Source organism: Enoplosus armatus, chromosome 14 (assembly GCF_043641665.1).
Source record: "Enoplosus armatus isolate fEnoArm2 chromosome 14, fEnoArm2.hap1, whole genome shotgun sequence".
Lineage (NCBI taxonomy): Eukaryota > Metazoa > Chordata > Actinopteri > Centrarchiformes > Enoplosidae > Enoplosus > Enoplosus armatus.
Window position 1 is genome coordinate 9582046 of NC_092193.1, and position 20798 is coordinate 9602843.

Genomic DNA, 20798 nt, shown 5'->3' on the forward strand with positions numbered 1-20798 from the left:
GCCTACATCGTCCACCCTTTTCTTGATGTACTTTGCAGCTGATTAGCTGTTTTTATATATATATATATATATATATATATATATATATATTCAGAACACATTCAGACAGGCATCAACAGGTGTAGTTTATGTGCACATTTATTCTATGTTGTTACTCTCATCTGAATGCAGGGACCCCCCCCCCCCATAAATAAACACGACAGGTGGGTGGCAGGTGTGAAATGTCAGAGTGACAGTGTGTGATCTGGTCAGTTCGGTGTGTTGGCTGTCTTTCACCGGGTTGCTGCAGCACGTGGATGGATGTGCGGATGCGCGGCTCTGATTGGCCGGGCACGCGGATCCCAGCAGGAGCACCGTGCTCTCTACTTGTCATTACTGTTGCTCAGATTCACAAGCCCATGAACACCGCTGGGCTCAGTGTGTCCACCTCCTCTCGGACTTATTAATCTCTAGTTACTGACAGCGGCGGCTCGCGCCATGGATGCTACCATTTATCAGATCATATTTGGGGAGCTCGGGGACTTCAACTGTAGTTTGATAGACGCTTTGCAAGACACTTTTTTGGAAAACGCTACATTGTCATTGCTGAGCACTGATGGTAAGATGGAATTGCTTGCTTTTTTTTCTTGTTCAGTATTAAGAGGTGTTGCGTCTTGGATAAAGGGAAGCTATAAGCGTCCGCCTTTTTTTGTTTTACTTTACCCCCCCCAAGGTTTATATTGCAATGCCACAACCGATGAGATTGGAACCTGCTGGCCGCGGACCAGCACCGGGAGGATTGTAGAGAGACCCTGCCCTGAGTACATCAACGGGGTGAAGTACAACACAACGAGTAAGAGTTGTTCATCATGCATTTGCAACATTATACATTTTGTACGGAATTGGTTTGTTGTGGAAAAAAAAGAGAAAAAAACCTGCAGACAGAAGTAAAATGTCATTTTGGAGAGTTTGGAGTCTGCGCTCACAAATCCAACAACATAATGTGTCGTAGTGCACTGTAGGTGAACCATTTCAGGATGTTAAACTGGCTGATTTTCTGGGTCTGTTGAAGCCCTTCTGTTTTGATGTAAAGCAGTGATGACAGTGGATCTCAATGATCATTACACCTCCTGTCACTGGAACAGACGCATCAGACTGAGCATGTGTGCTGTTCACCTGTTAAATGTTAAAGGACAAATCTGCCTAAAACATCCCTGAAATGAGATGTGAATACAGTTTGTACAATTCTGTTGCTTAGTTTGTGATTGTTCCGTCAGATACCTGGCCAAACTATAAAACTTCACGTAGAAGACAAGAGAAGACCTTCTGTGATAAAATGCTCTGTCAAGGGGATATAGGTTGTCAATAATGGTCAATAATCATAAACAAAAAGAAGAATTCATCACAAGCAGAGGCACAAATTTACTCCAGAATGACCAGAATGCATTGCAATCTAACATACAGGACTGTCAGCCAGGAAGCACAGTTTTCTGTCCACTTAATGTGGTCTCCTGCAATCAAATATGTTTTCCTGAATCTAGCCCGCAACAATTTCAGAAGGATGAATTTGTGGCATTGCAGCTTCAACTGCAACCGCACATTGTCATCATAGAGCCCATCAGCCTCCCTGGCTGTGATTGTGACCTGATGAAGATCCTGTGTATCCTGTTATTTGTGTAGTCAAACACGTTTGTGGTTTGGAGTCAGTGTGCAGCTGTTTGTCTTTTAATCAGCTTCACCTTGACTCCAAGTCTTAACATCAAGTTGCAGCCAAGTCACTGGCAACATCTCAACAATAATAACATTTTTAACTTAAGCTGAAGGGATGTTTTTTTTGTCTGCTGGCTTGAAACACTGAGCAATTCCAAACCCAAACTGTATCCGCCAACAGTTTTACCAGGAGCTGAGAACAGCACATCACAACTCTCTACCACCCCAACACTGTCACGTTATGTAACTCCTGTATTAATCATGAGGCCAATGAAGTTGTTGTTGACACACTCACAAAAGTAAATGAAAGCATTAATAACATCAGAAAATAACTCCTGTGATGCGCCGAGCACGGGGGTTCAGGCTGACAGTGAAAAAGTGTCAGAGGCTTGAATTTTTCATTCAGCACAGCTGTTATCTCTGTAACAGGCTCAGGTGCAGTGTCATTACCCACTAACCCCCACCACACACACTCACGCACACCCTACTGTCTGCTCAGTCACCTCTCAGTGCATTGATTCGCCCTTTGCTCTGCTGGTGCTCAGTATCAGTTGGACATGCCTGGTGGTTTGATGCACTTGGTGTGAAAAGCGCAGTCATTTGCCATTACAACATGTGCCAACACCTTCTCTGACGTATGAGTTCATTTATTGACACGCTTGTGGATTGATATAATATTTTTGACATGCTGAGCGTTAGATATTGTGGCGAGATTGCAGTGATTGAATATTTGTGTAAACTTGATCCAATCTTCCAATTAAACAATAGGCCTGTCAGATGCACTGGAGTATAATGGCATTTTTTGCTTGCTGGAGATGATATAATATATAATGACATAAGGCTCTTGTCACTACTCTCGTTGCCTCCTGCTGTTCAAATCAAATAGGAGAGAAAGTAAGTACAAGAATCAAAGATGAAATAAACTATTTTAGGAAAATGAAGTCACATTGTTAAACAGATTGCAGTTTTGAGGTGGAATGAAACAGGTGACAGATGTTTTTGTTCCTTTGTGTGGAGCCCCGAGTAAGATAATTACAGGAATCAGTCTTTCTCACAGCAGATTGTACAGGTTTTTTTTTTGCACCAACAGTTATTATTACAAGTGCCATTTACTTTTACCACATATAGGACTGAAAATTAGAGTTGATTTGTCACATACATGTGCTTTTGAATTTGTGAAATAAGCTTTGATGTCATAAAGCTAATCTATAAACCTCTGATAAACATCATTACAACAAATGCTTTTATTTTCCTTGTCCGTTAGAGCTCTCAGTGCATTTTCCATGGATGATTATGGAAGAGGTTTCAGAAAGGGGACAAAGTAGGCAAGAATGTGAGGGAATTTTACAGTTTGTCCACGTTGTTTGTCACGTAACAGAAAATATTTCCACTGTAGCGGAAGATAATAGACTTTTGGATCATGGAATTTTGTATTAGAGCCACTGTGGCAGAGTTGATCGGTTTAGCTGTCTGTGATCAATTGTCATATATGAAAAAAAACACAGGAATCACACAGGAATCGTAATAGGCTGATGAGAATTAGTGGTATGGAAATGCACTTTTGATCATGTGAAAGAGTATTAGAGTCTCAGTCGATTATGGCAGCGATGCATAAGAGCATGGAGTCATTGTGGGAGGTCGATGGGGCTGCAGGATAATGTGTTAAAACATTGCATGCTTAGCCTCAGCATTCACTTTTCATGGATGAAAAACGGGTTTAAGTTTATTCATTCATTTAGTATTTTACTTGGTGAGACATTTTTTTTCCATATATCACATTTGTAAAGCAACAGGCATTACAACCTGCCAAGTTCTCCTCTGCTAGCCACCGAGCATCTATAGGGATAAATATCTGGTTAAAAGCCACGTTACAGTAGTCGCTGGGGCAGAGTTAATGTTAAATAGTTAGACATTTTGGGAAATACACTTCTTCACTCAACGTATTCACTTAATAGTTAATGATGGCTACAGTATGTGTGTTGTTGTGTCACATTGTACAATGAGATCCCGTTGACCTTTTACCACATGTCTATATGCACTGTGAAACTCTGTAGGCTGTCTGTAGATGTTCACATGCACATTACATCATCGTATTTCCCATCCGTTGTCACTCTGATTTCTGTTAAACAGTAACTCAAACAATTTTTGAGAAGTTATGGACAAAACACAGTGGTCAAAAATAAAGCAAATTTGATTTGTTTCCCCAAAGACCAAGTCGTGTTTAATTTTAAGGACATCCAGTCTGTTAAATTCACTGTATTAGGGTGAACGTATTAGTGCAATAGATTCTGGTTAAGCACAACAGGGAAGCATTTACAAGTTACTCGTAGTTGCATAATTGATACTTAAGTCAAGGGATGCTGCATGTTTTTACAACAAAGAGACATGGATACTGAGACAATGGAGGTGATTATATTGATCCTGCTGGGTCACACTAGCTGATCCCATTTGCAGCCACGGATAAATACAAATTTGGAATCACAAAATAGGTCAGACTAAGAATAGAAGTAGGCCCTAACTTCACATGAGCAGGTGTTAATTAACACAGTGCAGTTACACACAGAGTCTGAAATAAAGAATTAGAAAATGAATTTGATGTGATGCTACAGCACACTGTTGTGCAAACTAAAGCCTAACTGAATGTGTTTTTTTTAGTCTCTCACGTTGGCCACATACAGGACCTGACCTATGGGACTAACAATAGATTCTCTTCCATTTGCCTCCTTGGGATGTCTCAGAGCTAAACATTTAATGCTACAGGCCTGCATATTAGAACAGCATGACCCTGGATGGGCTACTGTTATATTTTAAGGACAAGGCCCTGTGCTTTGTATTCCCAGTTGTTGAACACTGGAGGATATAAATTCAGTATCTCGTGTGTAACCTCGTGGGTTTCCTGTAGTACTTTAAAATGAACGGCTGAGTAAGTTTAATGTCAGCAAAATGCTGCAATTCTCTTATAAAAATCAGAGGTTTCACAGACTTAAAAGGCCCGCTCAGGTAAGGGACCGTAAATTCCTTTCCATTTCTTCAAGCATATATAAATATTAATGTCTGTGCAGAGCGGCTTAAGAGGTTTATGCATTTTTAAACCTTCCCGTGCCCCATCGTCATTTTCTTTTGGTGCATTTATCTAGTTCTCTGGTTTACATGACATGCACATCACATTGTTGGGGCAGAGTTGTTAGACTTTCATTGTCTTGTCTTTGGCACTGCCATGTGACGTGCTTTCTGTCAAGCCTCAGGCAAGACAAGATGTTCACAGCAGTATAGATGAACGATATCAACAGCAACGTGCCAGTCTTTCAAATTCAAGCCATATCTCAGTGACCTGTGTGCTTTCTCTGTTCAGACTCTCAGAGTGCAACTGTAATTATTCGTTCCCTCCTTTGACAAAACTCACCTCATCCCTGTGCGTCTCTTTTCATTGTCACCGAGGAGACATCCTGTCAGCACATAATGTACCTTTCTAGTCAACACAGCTCAATGTCAGGATTGTTGTTTCCACAATAGAACTTTATTGATTCTCTTATCAGGATTAATAAAGTCCGAGACGTACCGGCGCCGTGGTGTGTATCAGGTTCAGAAAGAAGAGCGGAGCTGCTGCAGCGATGCCTGTTGGGGATACAGCTAGATGGTTTATTTTAAATCAGAGATCAGTCTGTGCAACATTACCTCATCCTTCGGAGGCAAACATGAAACTGAAACAGAACGGCGGATAAACAGAGACGGGCTAAAATTTTTAACTCAGGAAGCTCATGGTGATGCTTTTTAAGATGCTGTGTGTGTTTTTGTTATTTTTTCATTATGTGTGAGAAAACACCAAACACCTACATAAAACAGCCATCTTTTTCTCTTATTAAAATTGTTCAAGAGCCACAAGTGACATTGGACGGCAGGCCACAAATCTTTTAAAAGTGACTGAAGATGTAAGGTAGATCATTCGAAGGCAAGGCTGTGTAACCGATTTACGAAGCAGCGTAAAAGAAACCCTTCTGCTGTACCATCAGCATAACCTAATGACTCACCAATGTTTGCCACTAAGGTTTGATGACAGTCTAAATGAGCGTGATAATGCTTTTCATCTTCTTGTGAGTGAGCTCATGTCCCCATAATTCCCCTGGGGAGGAGTTATATGAAACCCATATTTTGGCCTTAAAAAAGCATATCTTCCAGGTTCCATATTCTTTACATATGTTTACAATCTATCTATAATCTTGTCATCCTGATTGTCCATAATGTAATTTTAAGATGTATATTCTGAACACATGACATCTATTGCATGTTGCTTGCTATTGTTGTTTTCTTCCATTTTTTCCCCAGATAAAAAGGTTTCTTTGGGGAGTTTTTCCTCTAAATCTTTTCATCTGAATCGAGGGTCAGAAAGGACAGAGGGTGTTGTATGCTGTACAGATTGTAAAGCCCCTTAGGCAAATTTGTGGTTTGTAATATTGGGCTACATAAATAAAATTGACTTGACTTGACTCAACATGCACAAACTTGCATATACAAAGTGCACATATGAAACTGTACTTTTTGGTTTGACATTTCAAAACCACAGAACATCTTATCTTAGACACTAATCCTACTGATGCAATTGACATCCGATGTGCAGAGAATCACGCCCTCCTGGCTGCTACAGCTTGTGCTATTTTGTTTTTTGCTGAATCCAGTGATTGCACCAAACTCCTCTGTAAAGTACCTCTCCTGTGGTGAATCTACCCCCTTGAAACCTTTGATCCACTTCTCCCCGGCGAGACTGGGTAAGAGGTTAGTCAGTCAGCAAATTCAGGTCAGCATGTGTAGCAAACATTTCACTTGCCACTGCACACAAGTCCCCCAGGGGGTCCAATCAGCACCAGGCTCCCCTGGCTGCACTCACCCCTGCCTCAGCATCCACACATACAGTACAAGACTCGGACAGACATTTTTAAGCCACTTTATAATACTCACATCCATGGTTACTGTTGTTGAGAACGGAGCTCTTAGCTTTTAATTTTGGGTATTACCTTCTGTTATTTGAATAATAGCACCTGAGAAAGGGATGACATTCCATTGTTTTCTAAGAACATTTTAATTATTAAATTCCTCGTCTCAGACATGAAGCCTTGATGTCTTAGTTTGTTTCTCCAAATGACACTGAATTACCAACCCTATCTCATAAATATTACATTCAAATCAGTGGTGTTGGAGTGGAGTCATGGCAGGTGTCTTCCATTCCTTCCATCCCGACCCCCCAGCCTCGTCTCAAATTGTCGTTTTCACACATCAAAACTCAGGGTGGACCAGCTTGCTTGTTAAGAGAGCCTAAAATCTCAGCACCTGTTACAAGAGGTAACAATGGTCTCAGTGGTATTGATCAACAACACCCCTGCAGTGCTGCAGCCTCTCATTTTCATCTCGTCTCCTTCTGGAAATGCTTCTCCCTCTTGTTTGTGACAGTTTTTTTCTTTTTGACCAAGTCTACTTGTGTGCTTTTGTGTGTTACTTCATATTTGTAGTTGTGCATACATGTGTGCTTCAATAGCTAGCTACTGGGGTTGTCAAGTACGTTCATCTTTTTCATTCCCCTCCATGAAGCTCGATGTTGTGTTTGTGTTGTACTTCTGTTGCCCGAGATGAGGCACTGCCCTTAAGTCTAAAGTCAGGGTACGAAAGTCTCCCATGCGCAACACAACATACAGTAACAACACGTTGACCAACCTCCGCCTCATGGACTTTGTGTAGTATAAGAATGTCACAATTCCTGGATTGGAAAAAACGCTGCAAGTGAGTGTAATCCAGCGCAGCAACTATGTGTGGAATTACACGTTTGACAGTGAAAAATGAGAGTTGGGAGCTCTTTATTGTGGTTCTATTAAAGTCAAAGGCCACAGGACCAATACAAATGAATTGTTTGATTTTAATGATAATGATCAGACTGAAAAGGGTTTTTTTCTAATTGCAGTGACCTGCTATAAATGTCTTTGAGAAAGTACTTATAAAATGTGACAGCATATGCATGCTTTTTGGCTGTGTAATGTGGTATAATATGTCCTCATTATCCAGACACGCTATCCTCAATGTTTGGCTTGTTGGTTTCCCGCAGGGCCACAGACTTGTAACACACAGCATTTTACTCAGCCCTTTTCTCTCACCAACTGACTTCAGTATAGCTGGAGGTGTGAGAGTTTGACAGGAAACACGCAGGGAAACGTTTGAATCTATGACCTACGATTGTAGTTATTCCTAATGTGTCATGAGGGCATGAAGAGAAACAGGAAAGCTTAAGAGACCCAGCTGTGAGTAAAAGATTACCCAGCTTCCTCAGGCTCTGTTGGCCTGTCTGCTTCAGTGGTCATCACTCAAGGCATGATGCTGTTTAAGAGAGATTCAGTGTTTCAGTCTTCCCTGCTAAACAAAAGGAGATAGACTGACAGTTACCCAAACTCCCTTTCATTGCAATTGTTCATGGTGAGATGCTTATAAGACATGTGCAGTGAAGCTACTAGTAATAATTTTATGCAAACCTTTATTTGTTCAACCATCCAAATGATCAAACTAGATGTTGAAATTCTCAAACAGTTGGAGGGCCTCAACTCATTAGTCAACCAACAGAAAATTAATCTGGAGCAATTTTGATAATCGATTAATGATTTTTAACTATTTTAGTGGCATGGCTCTATGTGGGTCAGTTAGTTCACCTCTTCAGTCCAGACTGAAATATCTCAGTGATTGCCATGGCATTTTGTACAGAGAGTCATGGTGGCTAGAGTGTGGTAATCCCATGGCTTTTCCTGTAGCACCACCAAGAAAAATAGACAGACTTTATTGTCCCCAAAGGTGAATTTTGTTTCCGCAGAGTGTGCATTATGTGTGCCTCCAGATGAGCACAGACTGTGTCGTCGCAGCAGAGCATGCAACGGAGTAAAATCTTCGAGATGGGTTGGCACAAAATGTGTACACACATTCATGCTTTCCAGATGATGTATCCTAATGACTTTGGTGATCCCCTGACTTTTCCTCTAACATCACCATGAAGCTCTCGTTTGTGGTTTTACACTATTACATGAATTAATGTATCCCATGGGATGAGTTGTCATAACTTTGAGGATCATTTCTCCATCTTCTGATTTTTAACTCAGTACTTTTGGGTTGAATACAGTATGACAGCTTTAAAGTTGTGATGGATATATTTCTCTATTTTCCAACACTTTATGGACTAAACTGATTAATGGATTTATCAAGAAAAGAATTGGCACACATAATTGATGATAGCCCTCTTTGTAGAATTAGCTTGGCTACTGTTGAGCATTAAACTTATGCGCATATTTGCATTACAATGACTTATCAACTATTTTGAAATAGAAATGCAAAGCTTTTGTTTATTAAAACTAATGATATAACAATAGAGTAGATTTTTCTTTTTGTTACTTCAAACCTACGAGTTTTGTTAACCCAGAAATAAGCAGCCATGAATAAATATTGATGAATAAAAATCCTCACCTTGAACTGTGCCTCTGAAATGTTCTCCAGCTGGGGTGATGCACTTAATTTTATGCAATGACCTCCACAACTTTCCAAATCTGTATAGTCGGTTACAAAGAAAAACAAACAATATCTTTACCGAGAGGAATAATAACAGTTGTGGGCTGTATCTCTCTCTCTCTCTGTCTCTCTCTCCTTGCGTGTGTCCAGCAGTTCCACCCGACTGACTCTGAAACCCAAACAAAACCTGCCCCCTTCCTTTGAGTTCAGCTTAGAAAAGCGGCTTTCTCTTCACTTTTAAATTCTCTTCTTCTTGAAAATAATCACCCTTAGACATCTGAGTAATACTGAGCTAATTCTAAAAGAACGTATTCTTTTCAGGTTCATTAATGTTTTACCAGAGGGGATGTTCAGATTCACGAATGCCTCTAATGCCCATATAACCTCATCATAGGCATAAACAAGTAATACATTAAAACTCACGTCGCGTATGTACATCGTGCTTCTTCCCATTAGTTCATTTATGGAATTCAACGAACCATCTCAAGTGTAATTAGAGTGCCAATCATAGTTCTTCCTTCCCTTCCTACAGAATAATGCTTCAGTCCCATCCATACAATTGACATGTTGAGAGATATGAAATAAATAAAATATCCTCAAATTCCCAGCAGACATGTTCAGTAACCTCCAATTGACTTCTAACATCCTACTCCAAGGTGTGTTTGAATTTGACTTGGAAACTGAACAAGCTATTCTTTGTAGTCAAGCCAAGTTAAGTCAGTTTTATTAATATAGCCCAATATCACAAATCACAAATTCAAGGGGCTTTACAGTCTGTACTGCATACACACCCTCTGTCCTTAGACCCTGGATTCAGATAAGGAAAATTCCTATTTAAAGTGCTTTGTAAAAAACTGGCATAATTTTGTGGCATCATTTTGGTTGTTCAGTCTCTATTTCCCTCTGGAACCCAGCAGAGCAACAGAGCTCCCTGATCAGGTCCCTGTCCAAGTCACACAGACAGACGGTCTGTTCCGAGTCTTTCAGAAAATATAAAATATCACTCCCGACATGACAATGTGTGAGAACCTGCAAGTTCAAAATAAGTGTTTGTTTTTTCCAGTTGTTTTATTGATCTCTTAAACAAGCCGCTGATTTGAAATGACAAAAACAAAAGGCTGTCTGAGAGATTGCAGTTTACAACAATTACTGTTGGGGTTAAATCAAGAAAGAGATTGGTCTATTACTAACAGAGTCTACTTAGCAGAAATTCTCCTATGACATTGCACATGTGCCCGGAAAGCTACTCATCACCCAAAACACACTTTCATGAGTCCCAATGGAGCACGCAGTCACTCAGGCAGAGCAAGAGCATGAAGCAGACGTCCAAATCTTTGTGAACTCACTGAGACAGTCTGTCCCAGCTAGAAAAAGAGACAGTTCCTGTCCCTGGTTGGGAATCATCCCCACCTCATTAAGAGAAGACATTCTCCATCAGTGGCACCGAGGGATAGTCAAGTGCTGAGCCAGGGCCTGTCAGTCGAGCTGGTGGCCAGGGCTTTCAGCTAACGTTAGCCAGAAAGCTGGAAAATGCCCCATATGCACAAAACACAGGACAACACAGAGGGAACCCCTGTTGACAACTCCTGTGCCTGAGAGACCGTGGCAACGTGTAGGGACAGACGTATTTATGTTGGACAAGAACACCTACCCCGTGGTGGTTGACTATTTCTCCCGGTACTCTGAAGTCACCCATCACAATGTGGCATCAGCCAACACAGTCATATTGGCTCTGAAGAACATCTGTGGTTGGCATGGGGTCGGGGAGCTGCTGATTTCAGACAACGGCCCACAGTATGCCTGTACTCCCTTCAAAGACTATGCCAGAGAGTATGGATTCACCTACATAACCACCAAGATACCCACAAGCCAATGGAGAGGCTGAGAGAGCTGTGGCCACTGTAAAAGGGTTGTGGAAAGAGGGAGGAGATTATGCTAAAGCTCTACTCAGTTATCGAGCCTCGGTTATTCTTCAGCACAGCTTCTCATGGGGAGACAGCGAAGGACCATTCTGCCTCAAGTGCCCAAAGCCTTTTCTCCACACTGGCCAAACATCAACACAAGGAAAAAGGAATGAAGAGCGACTCTATAACAAACGTCACAGAACACAGAGCCGACTTGCTCCCAGGCCAGAGTGTATGGATCACCACGGAGAACACTCACGAGATGAGTTATACACCAGACAGCAGCCCCAAGGTCTTACCTCAACAGAACTGAGGAAGGACTGTTGAGGAGAAATCGTACACTTCTGCATGCAACTCATCAGCCAACATCTGATGCAAATGCCCAAGATGACACAGACTCAGGTAGTGCTGACAAAACCACACACCACATATGTTACAAGCTCAGGCAGACACTCGCTTCGGCCCAAAAGACTTATAAAAGGTGCAATGTGACCTAGGGTCACAATTACATAATTGAAAAGATTTTGAGATATTTTTTGTTATCTCAAAGCTGTTTAAAATATAGAATATTAACAGATACAGATATTAACAACATGAACCTACAACTTTGCAGGTGTCTTATTGTCATAAAATCTGCCTGTCAGGACACTCTAAACAGAGACTGATAAGGCAAGTGATAAGTCTGTCTGAGTATGATTGAGCTGTTTCTACATGTTGTCAGCTGGCTTCTCCTCATAGCTGCCCTCGCAGTTTTTCTTGTTCTGCTTGATCAGTTTATTCATGACTTGACTGACTACTAATTCCAGGCAGAGAGCCTCATATTTGACATGTGAGTTAAACATTAAAAGTATGTGGTATCTATCTATCTATCTATCTATCTATCTATCTGTCTATCTATCTCTCTATCTATCTATCTATCTATCTATCTATCTATCTATCTATCTCTATCTAGATGTTGGCTCATAATCATCAGATTCAGACTTACAGTATCAAAGTAATCCAGGTGATTGTTGCCTGTACAGTTCAAACAGGAACTGCTTATAGCCAAAGCAGCACGACTTTCCATGATGCAGATGGGAAACAAAAGAGCCGAAGTTAGACACCTCAAATTAATTGTATTCACATCTGGACTTCCTCCTATTGCGTGTGCAACCTCCTTAAAAAAATGTGGCCCGATGAGCCCATTACTGCCCATATTATTTCAATAGCTCTCTCTTTTGTCATTTATTTTTAAACATAGACACTTTAATTCTTTCCATTCATCTAGGCCTTCTCTTATTACAACCCTTAAAGAAAAATAATGCAATATTGTCAAATGCAATATTTACACTGTTAAACTCTACAAAGGAGGAGAAACTTTCATTCAAAAGCAGTGAAGCTCTTATCAACTTTCCGGCTGACTCAGATGCACACTTGTTCTATCCTCAAGAGAAACTGAATGATAACATGTATTTGTCAAGCCATTGAAAGTTACAAAGTGTGGTCTGGTAAATATATTTATTTCTTTTGAGGAAATAGAATTTGTTTTCATCCTTTTGGCTAAATTACCAAGATTATATGTCCCTCTGCTCTCTATGCAGCATGGATGTGGGATAAAGACATTGTAAGCCACTGTGTATGTCACTGTAAAGGACGGTAGTAGCAGGTTGGTCAGGCAAGCAGCCAAAGCTTTTAGACTAACGGCATATGTCTTTTGTTGATTGGCTCAGGGGAGTTTGACCTGAGCTTGTATGGTTTGGTTGTCCATGAGGCTGCACCACTTGACCACTGAGAGAAATGTCTCTCTTTAAACCTGGTGCAGCATTTCTAGAGCCACATCTCCTACTGCTATCTCAACTGTCAGATGCAGGAGGAATAGTGTGGCACAGAGGCTTACAGTCACCTTAAAAAAACAGTAAAGCAACAGTGATATTTGTATTCAGGCGGCTTCCCTGCACTAAATTCTACCCTTTGTCTTTTTCTGTTATCCAACTAAAATCTACACACGTTTTTTGTGTTTTAAACTACAGAAAGCATCTACAGTAGAAGTGGGTGTCTAATTCTCAGCAGAAAAATGTCATGCACATTTCTGCACAAGCCACAAATGTGCATGACACAGAAAAAGCTTGAACGTCTTTCTTTAGAGCTATTCCTCCCCTTGGGCTGTTCCCTTTATAGAAGCCAAGAGTGTGTGTCAGAAATTCACGAAGGGAAAAGATGACAAAACAAAGACTTCCAGCACAGTTTGTCAAATGTGTATTTGATTTCTAAACTTTTAAACTTTGTATATACCGTCTAACATTCATTTCATATGCAGCTTAATGCAACAACTTCATTTTCCCAGGAGCAATTCAGAGGACATTATTAGATGCATAAATCATCCCTGAAAACAAGTAAGACAGGACAGGCTATGAGTTAACAAGCTTTTCCCTTTAGCTTATTTAAGCAATGTGCTAATTACTGGTAGAAATCAACAGTCAAATGTATATGTCTGAAAATATAAAAGCTCAGAGCATCAGAGTTTAATTTCAGTGATAGTGCCAGAAAGCTTTTACCCAGAGGGATGAGTTTAAATACTTTGTGATATATGTGTGACTTGTGATCTAACATAGTCTGGGGTTTCAGTACCTCCTCAGCATAAACCTCCCAGAGATGTATTTTAGGTAATCCAGCCATTTTTTGGAGCGTGTGCTGATAATGCCAGAGAGCCAGGGACTTTGTTTTGCTTTGAAAAGGATCAGCACCTCTGACAAAATGTATAACAGAGTGAATGTGACAAGGACGGGACAGTATTATTTTTTGTGAAGTGGTTTCACTGCCATGTTGTGTTTGATCAAACTTGGGTCAATCAAGGGCTTGGGAACAGTTGTGCGTTGTGATGTTGGCATGTTAATGTTGACAGGTTAGACTCACCGGAGACTAATGCTTTATGATCTGAACCACAGGTCATCTGATCCATAAATATGTGAGTTTTGGAAACTGGCGTCTGATTATTTCTTTCCAGATAGAGAACAGTTTAAGTTTTTCACTGTACTGCACAGAGGGAGCACCTTGTGCCTTCTGTTAGGTGATTTGGGCAAACATATCATTTACGGCATTCCTTTTCCAGATAGATGATGAATACAGGAAACATGAGCAAAAGAAGAACAGTTTTTCATTGCCCTTTGAAAAGGACACTTTTGCATGTAATACAAAAAGAGAACAAAAGACTTGGAGATGAGATGCAGGCCTTAAACTGGTACTTACAATGTAAAAAAACTTATATTATTTTGAAACAGTTCCAGACAAATATCAAAGATTATGTGGCTCCCCATGAAAACTACAGCTTGCACAGTGATAGATGTGAGCAAAATTGAAGCGTTTAACTCACTTCAGTCTTTTCTAACATCCTTTCTTTGAACACTCTTACATTTCTACACGCATTTCCCAAAGCAGCTCTTGAGAATGAGTGCTTCCGCATGCCATTAAGAGCTTCTGAACATGGCAGTCTGAGGTGCTGAGAAGGATTCTGCACACACTTTAAAGTAAAGTGGCGTATGGCAGTGCTATATTGAGAAAGGGTTAGAAGGGTTAAATCATAAAGCGTAAATATAAACAATGTAAACCATTGTTTTACATTTTATAACTTGTAGTCTTCAGACGCACCCGATGATTACTCAAGTGATATCACTTGAGGCAATTTATCAGATTTTGCGCAGTATGCAACTTTTTCATATGCAGTAGTACTTCCCAAGACCTGTAAATATCTTTTTATGAGTAAAGTTGAGTTCCCCTTTAATGTACTGTCAAATATCAGAGCTTTCAGGGTGGAAGGAAGTTTAAGAAAACATTATTTTACTATAATAATTGTCATATTATTTATTGTTAAATTACTGTTTAAGATACTTTTCCATCCTCCTGATTTGATTTTGACCTCAATTAAATCTCAGCAGGTCAAAAGTGATGTAAAAGAACAGAAAGACTGATATGATATACCGACTGAATTGTTATTCCCTCATCATGTTCTTTAAGTTGTCATGTTATACCCTCTAGACTCCTGCCTTCATGTCGTCACTTGCCCTCAGATGTCTGTGTATCTAACATGGCAGCTATGCTCCAGTTCTTGCCGCCTAACTGAAATATCAAACTGCAATGAGCTGTGAGGTTCCCATGCTGTTAAGGTATGGCCTAGTTTACTCTGTCCCCAGCTCATGAAATTAAATTTCAAATGGCTCGAAGGAAGTGCTGCCGTAACTGGCTCAGGTGTGCCGCTCGCATGAGCTGTTGCTGATCACTCAACTTTGAGATATTATAGCCTTTCATCTTTACTACAATTTGAAACTCATCCAAACAGAAGTCCACAGCTTTACTGACAATTTCACAAAGCAACTGAAACTGGGTAATTTGTGATAAGCTGTGAGCAGCAGCTTGGTGCTTTGAGGAGGAGAAGCAGTTTTCTTTGTTTGAGTCCATCAATCAGGAAACCGACCCCCTGGCTCAAAAGTAACAGATAACTAAGAGACAGATGACAAACTAAAGCACAGAGCAATCAAACACCAGACACAGGCAGGCAGGCTTACACAACCTTTAAGTGAAAAATGTTGTACAGTAATATTCCTGTGGCATTGCTGCAGGTCCCACAGTTGGTAGTACAGAAACAAGCTCAGCAGCAGAGAAGGCACAGACTGTTTGGTTTGTCTTCCAGATTAGTTCTTAAAAAATGTATTAAAAATGTATTTCACAATTAATAACCTAAGAATCTTTCATGTTTTCACTCCCCCATAAACCAATACATGCTAAATGTATGCAATTCAAAACTCCTTTCCTCATTTATCTCGACAAACAAGCTTCCAATCTTCTAATCCTTGAACAGTCATATGGTGTTTGTTTGCATGTGGATATTTGTGCATCCAAGAAAAGCAAGAAAGTTGGCATGGTGGCTAGCGGAGGAGGTGGGCAGTTTTGGCACGGAGTGAGCCAGTTGGGAATTGCACATTTCTTTCATTTCCTTATGCATCTTTACGCCAGAGTGTGGTCCGTGTTGGGCTGCTTACGGCGTCGTTAACACCTTCACATGGCAGCTTTATCCCTTACCCAAACTCAAGAGACTGAGACATGTAGCGACTTCTATTTTAGCTGTATGACTATAACGCACTGTAAAGAAAAATGTGAAGAGAATAGCTTTATCATGCGTAATGCACAGATGGTTTGTCAGAAATGTGTTCTCCCTGCACCAGTGCCTTGAATTAGTCCTGCCTCAGTGGAATAGCTCACAGGAACTCACAACCTGCTCCCCTTCCTCTATTTCTGCACTGTCACTGCTTGTTTCACAAACACAGTGTGATATTTGCCTGGAGAGGCTGAGAACTTTATCTGGAACCTTGTGCTGCTACTGTAATATTACCCAGACAATGTAAAAGTGCTATTAGTTTTCATGATTTTTTTCCCAGATGTAATATGTCGCTTGATGAGAATAGTGTTCTCCATCATGTTAGAAAATAAATGTGTAGTTTAAAAAACTAAAACATTGGATTGGCAGAAAACATCTGCACTGTGACTGGCTGAGTTACCTGACTGGAGTAATTTTAGTTGTTGATGACTTGAAGTGATTCCAATGTCCTGTTGATGCTGACACACTGATTCTCAGCTTGATTACAATGACACGAAGTGCTTGTGATTGTTTGTCTGCGCAGATTATTTTAAGTTTTAGTAATTGTGTTGGGATGAGGAAGCGGAGTTTCAACAGATACCGTCAGAGAAGTATTTCCCACTAACAAGGAACAACTTCTGAAGGTGGAACATTTTTGGATTATTTCAACCACACTGAAGTGAAATACCAAAATGTACGTTTACACAGCATATGTTTCACATCCCCTGGTGCATTATTATTGGTGCTGATTTTCCACTCTCTTTTAAACGTGTAATCTTGTAATCTCTGGTGCTCGGTGTCTCTCAGTCAAAACCATAACAAAATATGTATTTTGATGTCGTTGAGAAGTAGCATGGGATCATGGGAGTTGTTGTATTCATTGTTAAACAACCACCATTGCAGATGATTTCAAATCTATCTGACGTAATGAGGCAGAATTAAAGTTGTATTCACGTTACGTTTATTCACGTTTTGTCATTTCATTCTAATGAAATAGTCGCAAGTAACGTTAACTTGTTACTACCTTGTTACTACTCATTACTGTCACACAATAACGTTTGCTAACGTATCGTTAACTTGCTAACTTACCATTAGATGAGTCGACTACCCATACAGCTACTGTAGCTAACTTTATGTGGCGTTCAACATGCTATACCATGGAGTTGAATCAACACCTCCCTGACTGTTGTATTGTACTCCATAACAGTGTCTGTTCACTCACTGTGCACCTTGAGCGGTATCATAATGGCTCCAAACTAATGTTATTTGTCACTATTATGCAAAATAAGTAATGTCCCTCCTGGAAATCACTTGATGTCCTCACCGATGAGACAAACAACAAACAGCAGCCCTGATTCTCCAGTTTATTTGCCTAAGTTCATGTTCCAACCATGCATGAGACATTAGCTGTCATAACACGGTTGCTTAGACTGCACAAGAAATCTGTAAATGCTACATGGCAACTAATCAATGAACGTATTGAGGCAGCTTTTTTCGCAAAGTCAACCAAACAAGCACAGTGTGTTTCAGAGTGTTTTGTAATTGACTGTTCTACTGCGTCTCAGAGGATTGACATTCCACTCGTTCAAGTGCTATAGTGATTTAACCGGCTTTGATTTACCACAGCTCCTACTCAAATGGATTTGTGATTAGGGATTTCCCTTCATGTACAGCACTGAGCATTTTCTAGTCACAATACAGCATGTGTTGCCATAAGTCAAATGAAAGCATATAATGAGCCAGTTTTAAAGGATCTTTTTTTTCTGCTTCTGTGTTTCTAGCTGCCACAAGCTGTTTTCTGCTGTCTGCTCTCCAAATACAAATGTCACATAACATTACGTAACATTAATTCGAATGCAAAGGATCTTACTCTGCTGCTGCCACTGCTTCAAGAGTCGCTGTCGGCATTTCTGAGGTGCATGGTTTCCTCACTTTCTGCCATATTGTTTTGTTGTTTACAAGAATCTTTGAGTCAGGATGAGTCAATATAAACATTGCAGTCTACACTTGTGTGAGATTTGTCTAAACTGCAAATCCCCAATGGGAAGAAATAAGCATTATGCAACTTTCTGAACATCGAGATAAATGTATTTATTCATTCATCCGTTTGTATATTTAGGGAAATATCTACTCACAGTAACATATCAGTAAATATCTATGAAATAATGCTGAATAGTTTGATTATTTAGAAATAAACTGATCATACAGTCAAATAAAGTTCATCTGTAAGGCATTTATTTGGAATATGGAACACACAATGGAGGCCTTGACCTGTGAAAATATCATAAAATAATAACAGAAGGTGTACTGAATCTATTATTTTAATGCTGTTTTAAAAACAGTATAAATCAGACGGTTGTAGCTTCTGACAGCAGCAAAACCATAACTGCTGTGAGTTTTCATGCACAATAATGAGACACCTAAATAAATCATGTGTATCTTGGCAGCAGAGAGGTTGAAATTATCACTTGAAGTGGCTGGTCATAATAGAATAGAAGAAAACAACCTTTGCACGTTTATTGCTGCTCTGATTCCGCCCCAACTCTTTATACATTCTTCAGTGTTGAAGAGATAAAGAGCCCTCAGAATGTGCAGCGAGGAACTGCAAAATGAATGAATTTCAGTTCAAAGTTGATTATGGAAAGCGGGTTTTAACAGATATGCAAATAAACTGACAGAGTAAGAGGCTTTGCATTTCCCCACCATGAATAAAAAAAAAAAATGCATTGCTGAATTTGGTGTTCTGTGTAAGGCTCAGACAGATAGTAGTGCTCAAGTTTGAACTGAGCTCCTGAGAAATTACAAGGATGTTAGGATGTTTTAGCTTACCTACTTGGCAAACACAACCACAACAACACAACAAACAACCGGCCTGCACCAGCACTTACTCAGCTCAGAGCCACGTCTGATGTTGAATACAGATGGGAGATTTGAACAGATGAACAAATCTTGGAGTTCAACAAGTATTTGAAAACGTAATCAGTGTTTGCAGCAATGCTACAATTTCATTGTTTTCTCAACCGTGCTCCAAACTCTTTTCTGGCAGGGAGTGCTTACAGGGAATGCATGGATAATGGGACGTGGGCGTTGAAGAGCAATTACTCCAATTGTGAACCCATTTTGGAGGAGAAGGTTAGTGTGGCGTCGCAGGAGCAATCATGCTATGTCTTTCATTCTTCATCTGTTAACAGTCTCAGATAAATGCTCATCACAGCTTCTCATCATTACACTAATGGCACAAGGGGAAGGCCAATCAGATATAGCAAATGAAATGTGGTGTTTTGATTGCATAACGCTGATTAAACTGCATTTTCTTTATCTATGTAGTGCATTTAAATTATTTAAACGTTTGTTTCCAGACCACTTATCAAATACACAAGTACAGTCTTGTCCATGTCCCTATAAGCAAAGCCAGAGGCCAAACTGTAAGACTGATGTATTGTATGTAATGAGTTTTGGCCTGATTACCTCACATCATGTCTCCTGATTATGTGTATTTCTGGGTCTTGCTCTATTTTCTCAGATAATTTTAAGCCTGACATCTGAAGTGTGTCAATGACATTTGCTTTCTCTCACTTAAGTTAATACAAAACAATAAAGCCTGCATAGATAAATATAGAGATAACATCCTGGTTCTATTCATGTATTTGTGTATTCCTAACCTCTTCTCTTTGTTCTATTGTCCAGCAGTTACATTAGAGAACTAATTTAAGTGCTGTCTTTGCAGAGAAAATATCCAATGCATTATAAAATTGCGCTGATCATCAACTACCTAGGCCACTGTATCTCTGTGGGAGCTCTAGTTGTGGCCTTCATTCTCTTCTTGTGCTTAAGGCAAGTACAGAAATAGTACCCATCTAAATGTGTCCTGTATGCATGAGACTCTATAGAAGACAATCAGGGAAATTTATGTAATATCCTCGGACTGCTTATCATTAACTCGCTTATGTCAAATGAAGAGATCTCTGCTGCTCGGCTCAGCTGGAGAAATGTGTATTTCATAACACTTCTCTTCAGTCATACCTCTTTTCATGTCCTGGTTTAAACACACACACACACACACACACACCTACAGAACAGGGCAGATACTTAACAGCCTCTGCTGAGTTGTTCACTGTGTTTTGATCGACGTGGGCTTCTGAGGCAAATATTGATTTCTTTAGGTTAAAGAGTAAAATAGTCAATATTTTGTTCCAAGATTAAATCTCTTTAGATTTCATGGAACAATCTACCACTACTTAGGGTTTTCCCCACAGAAGTTTATTCTTGGCAGGATAGGAAATGACAACCTTTTGAGTAAAGTAATCCAGTGATACAGGAACAGGAACAGCTAATATCTAATTCAGCACACTTTAAATCTTTATTTTTGTAAGTTTAAGTACATTGAAAAATGAAGATCCAAATGATTGGATGAAATTAGGCAAAATAAATAAAATAATGGTTTTACAGTCTGTTTGCCTGTACTATTGGAGCCTCTATAAATAACATGACAGTATAACAGTATACCAATATTGCCCTAATTTCTTTATTCTACTATTAAGACCTCACTTTTCTCTGAATAAGCGTTACTG

General features: G+C 39.9%; 1 protein-coding gene across 1 annotated transcript in view; it reads left to right on the forward strand.

Annotated features, from left to right (window-relative positions):
* The first annotated feature begins 477 nt into the window (after positions 1-477).
* The window catches only part of LOC139296076 (corticotropin-releasing factor receptor 2), a 30550-nt gene continuing 10229 nt past the window's right edge, over positions 478-20798 (forward strand). Inside the window, exons 1-4 of the mRNA XM_070918362.1 lie at positions 478-598; positions 713-832; positions 19274-19359; positions 19955-20061. Of these exons, the coding sequence (XP_070774463.1) occupies positions 478-598; positions 713-832; positions 19274-19359; positions 19955-20061 (434 nt within the window). The remainder of the gene's footprint in view (positions 599-712; positions 833-19273; positions 19360-19954; positions 20062-20798) is intronic.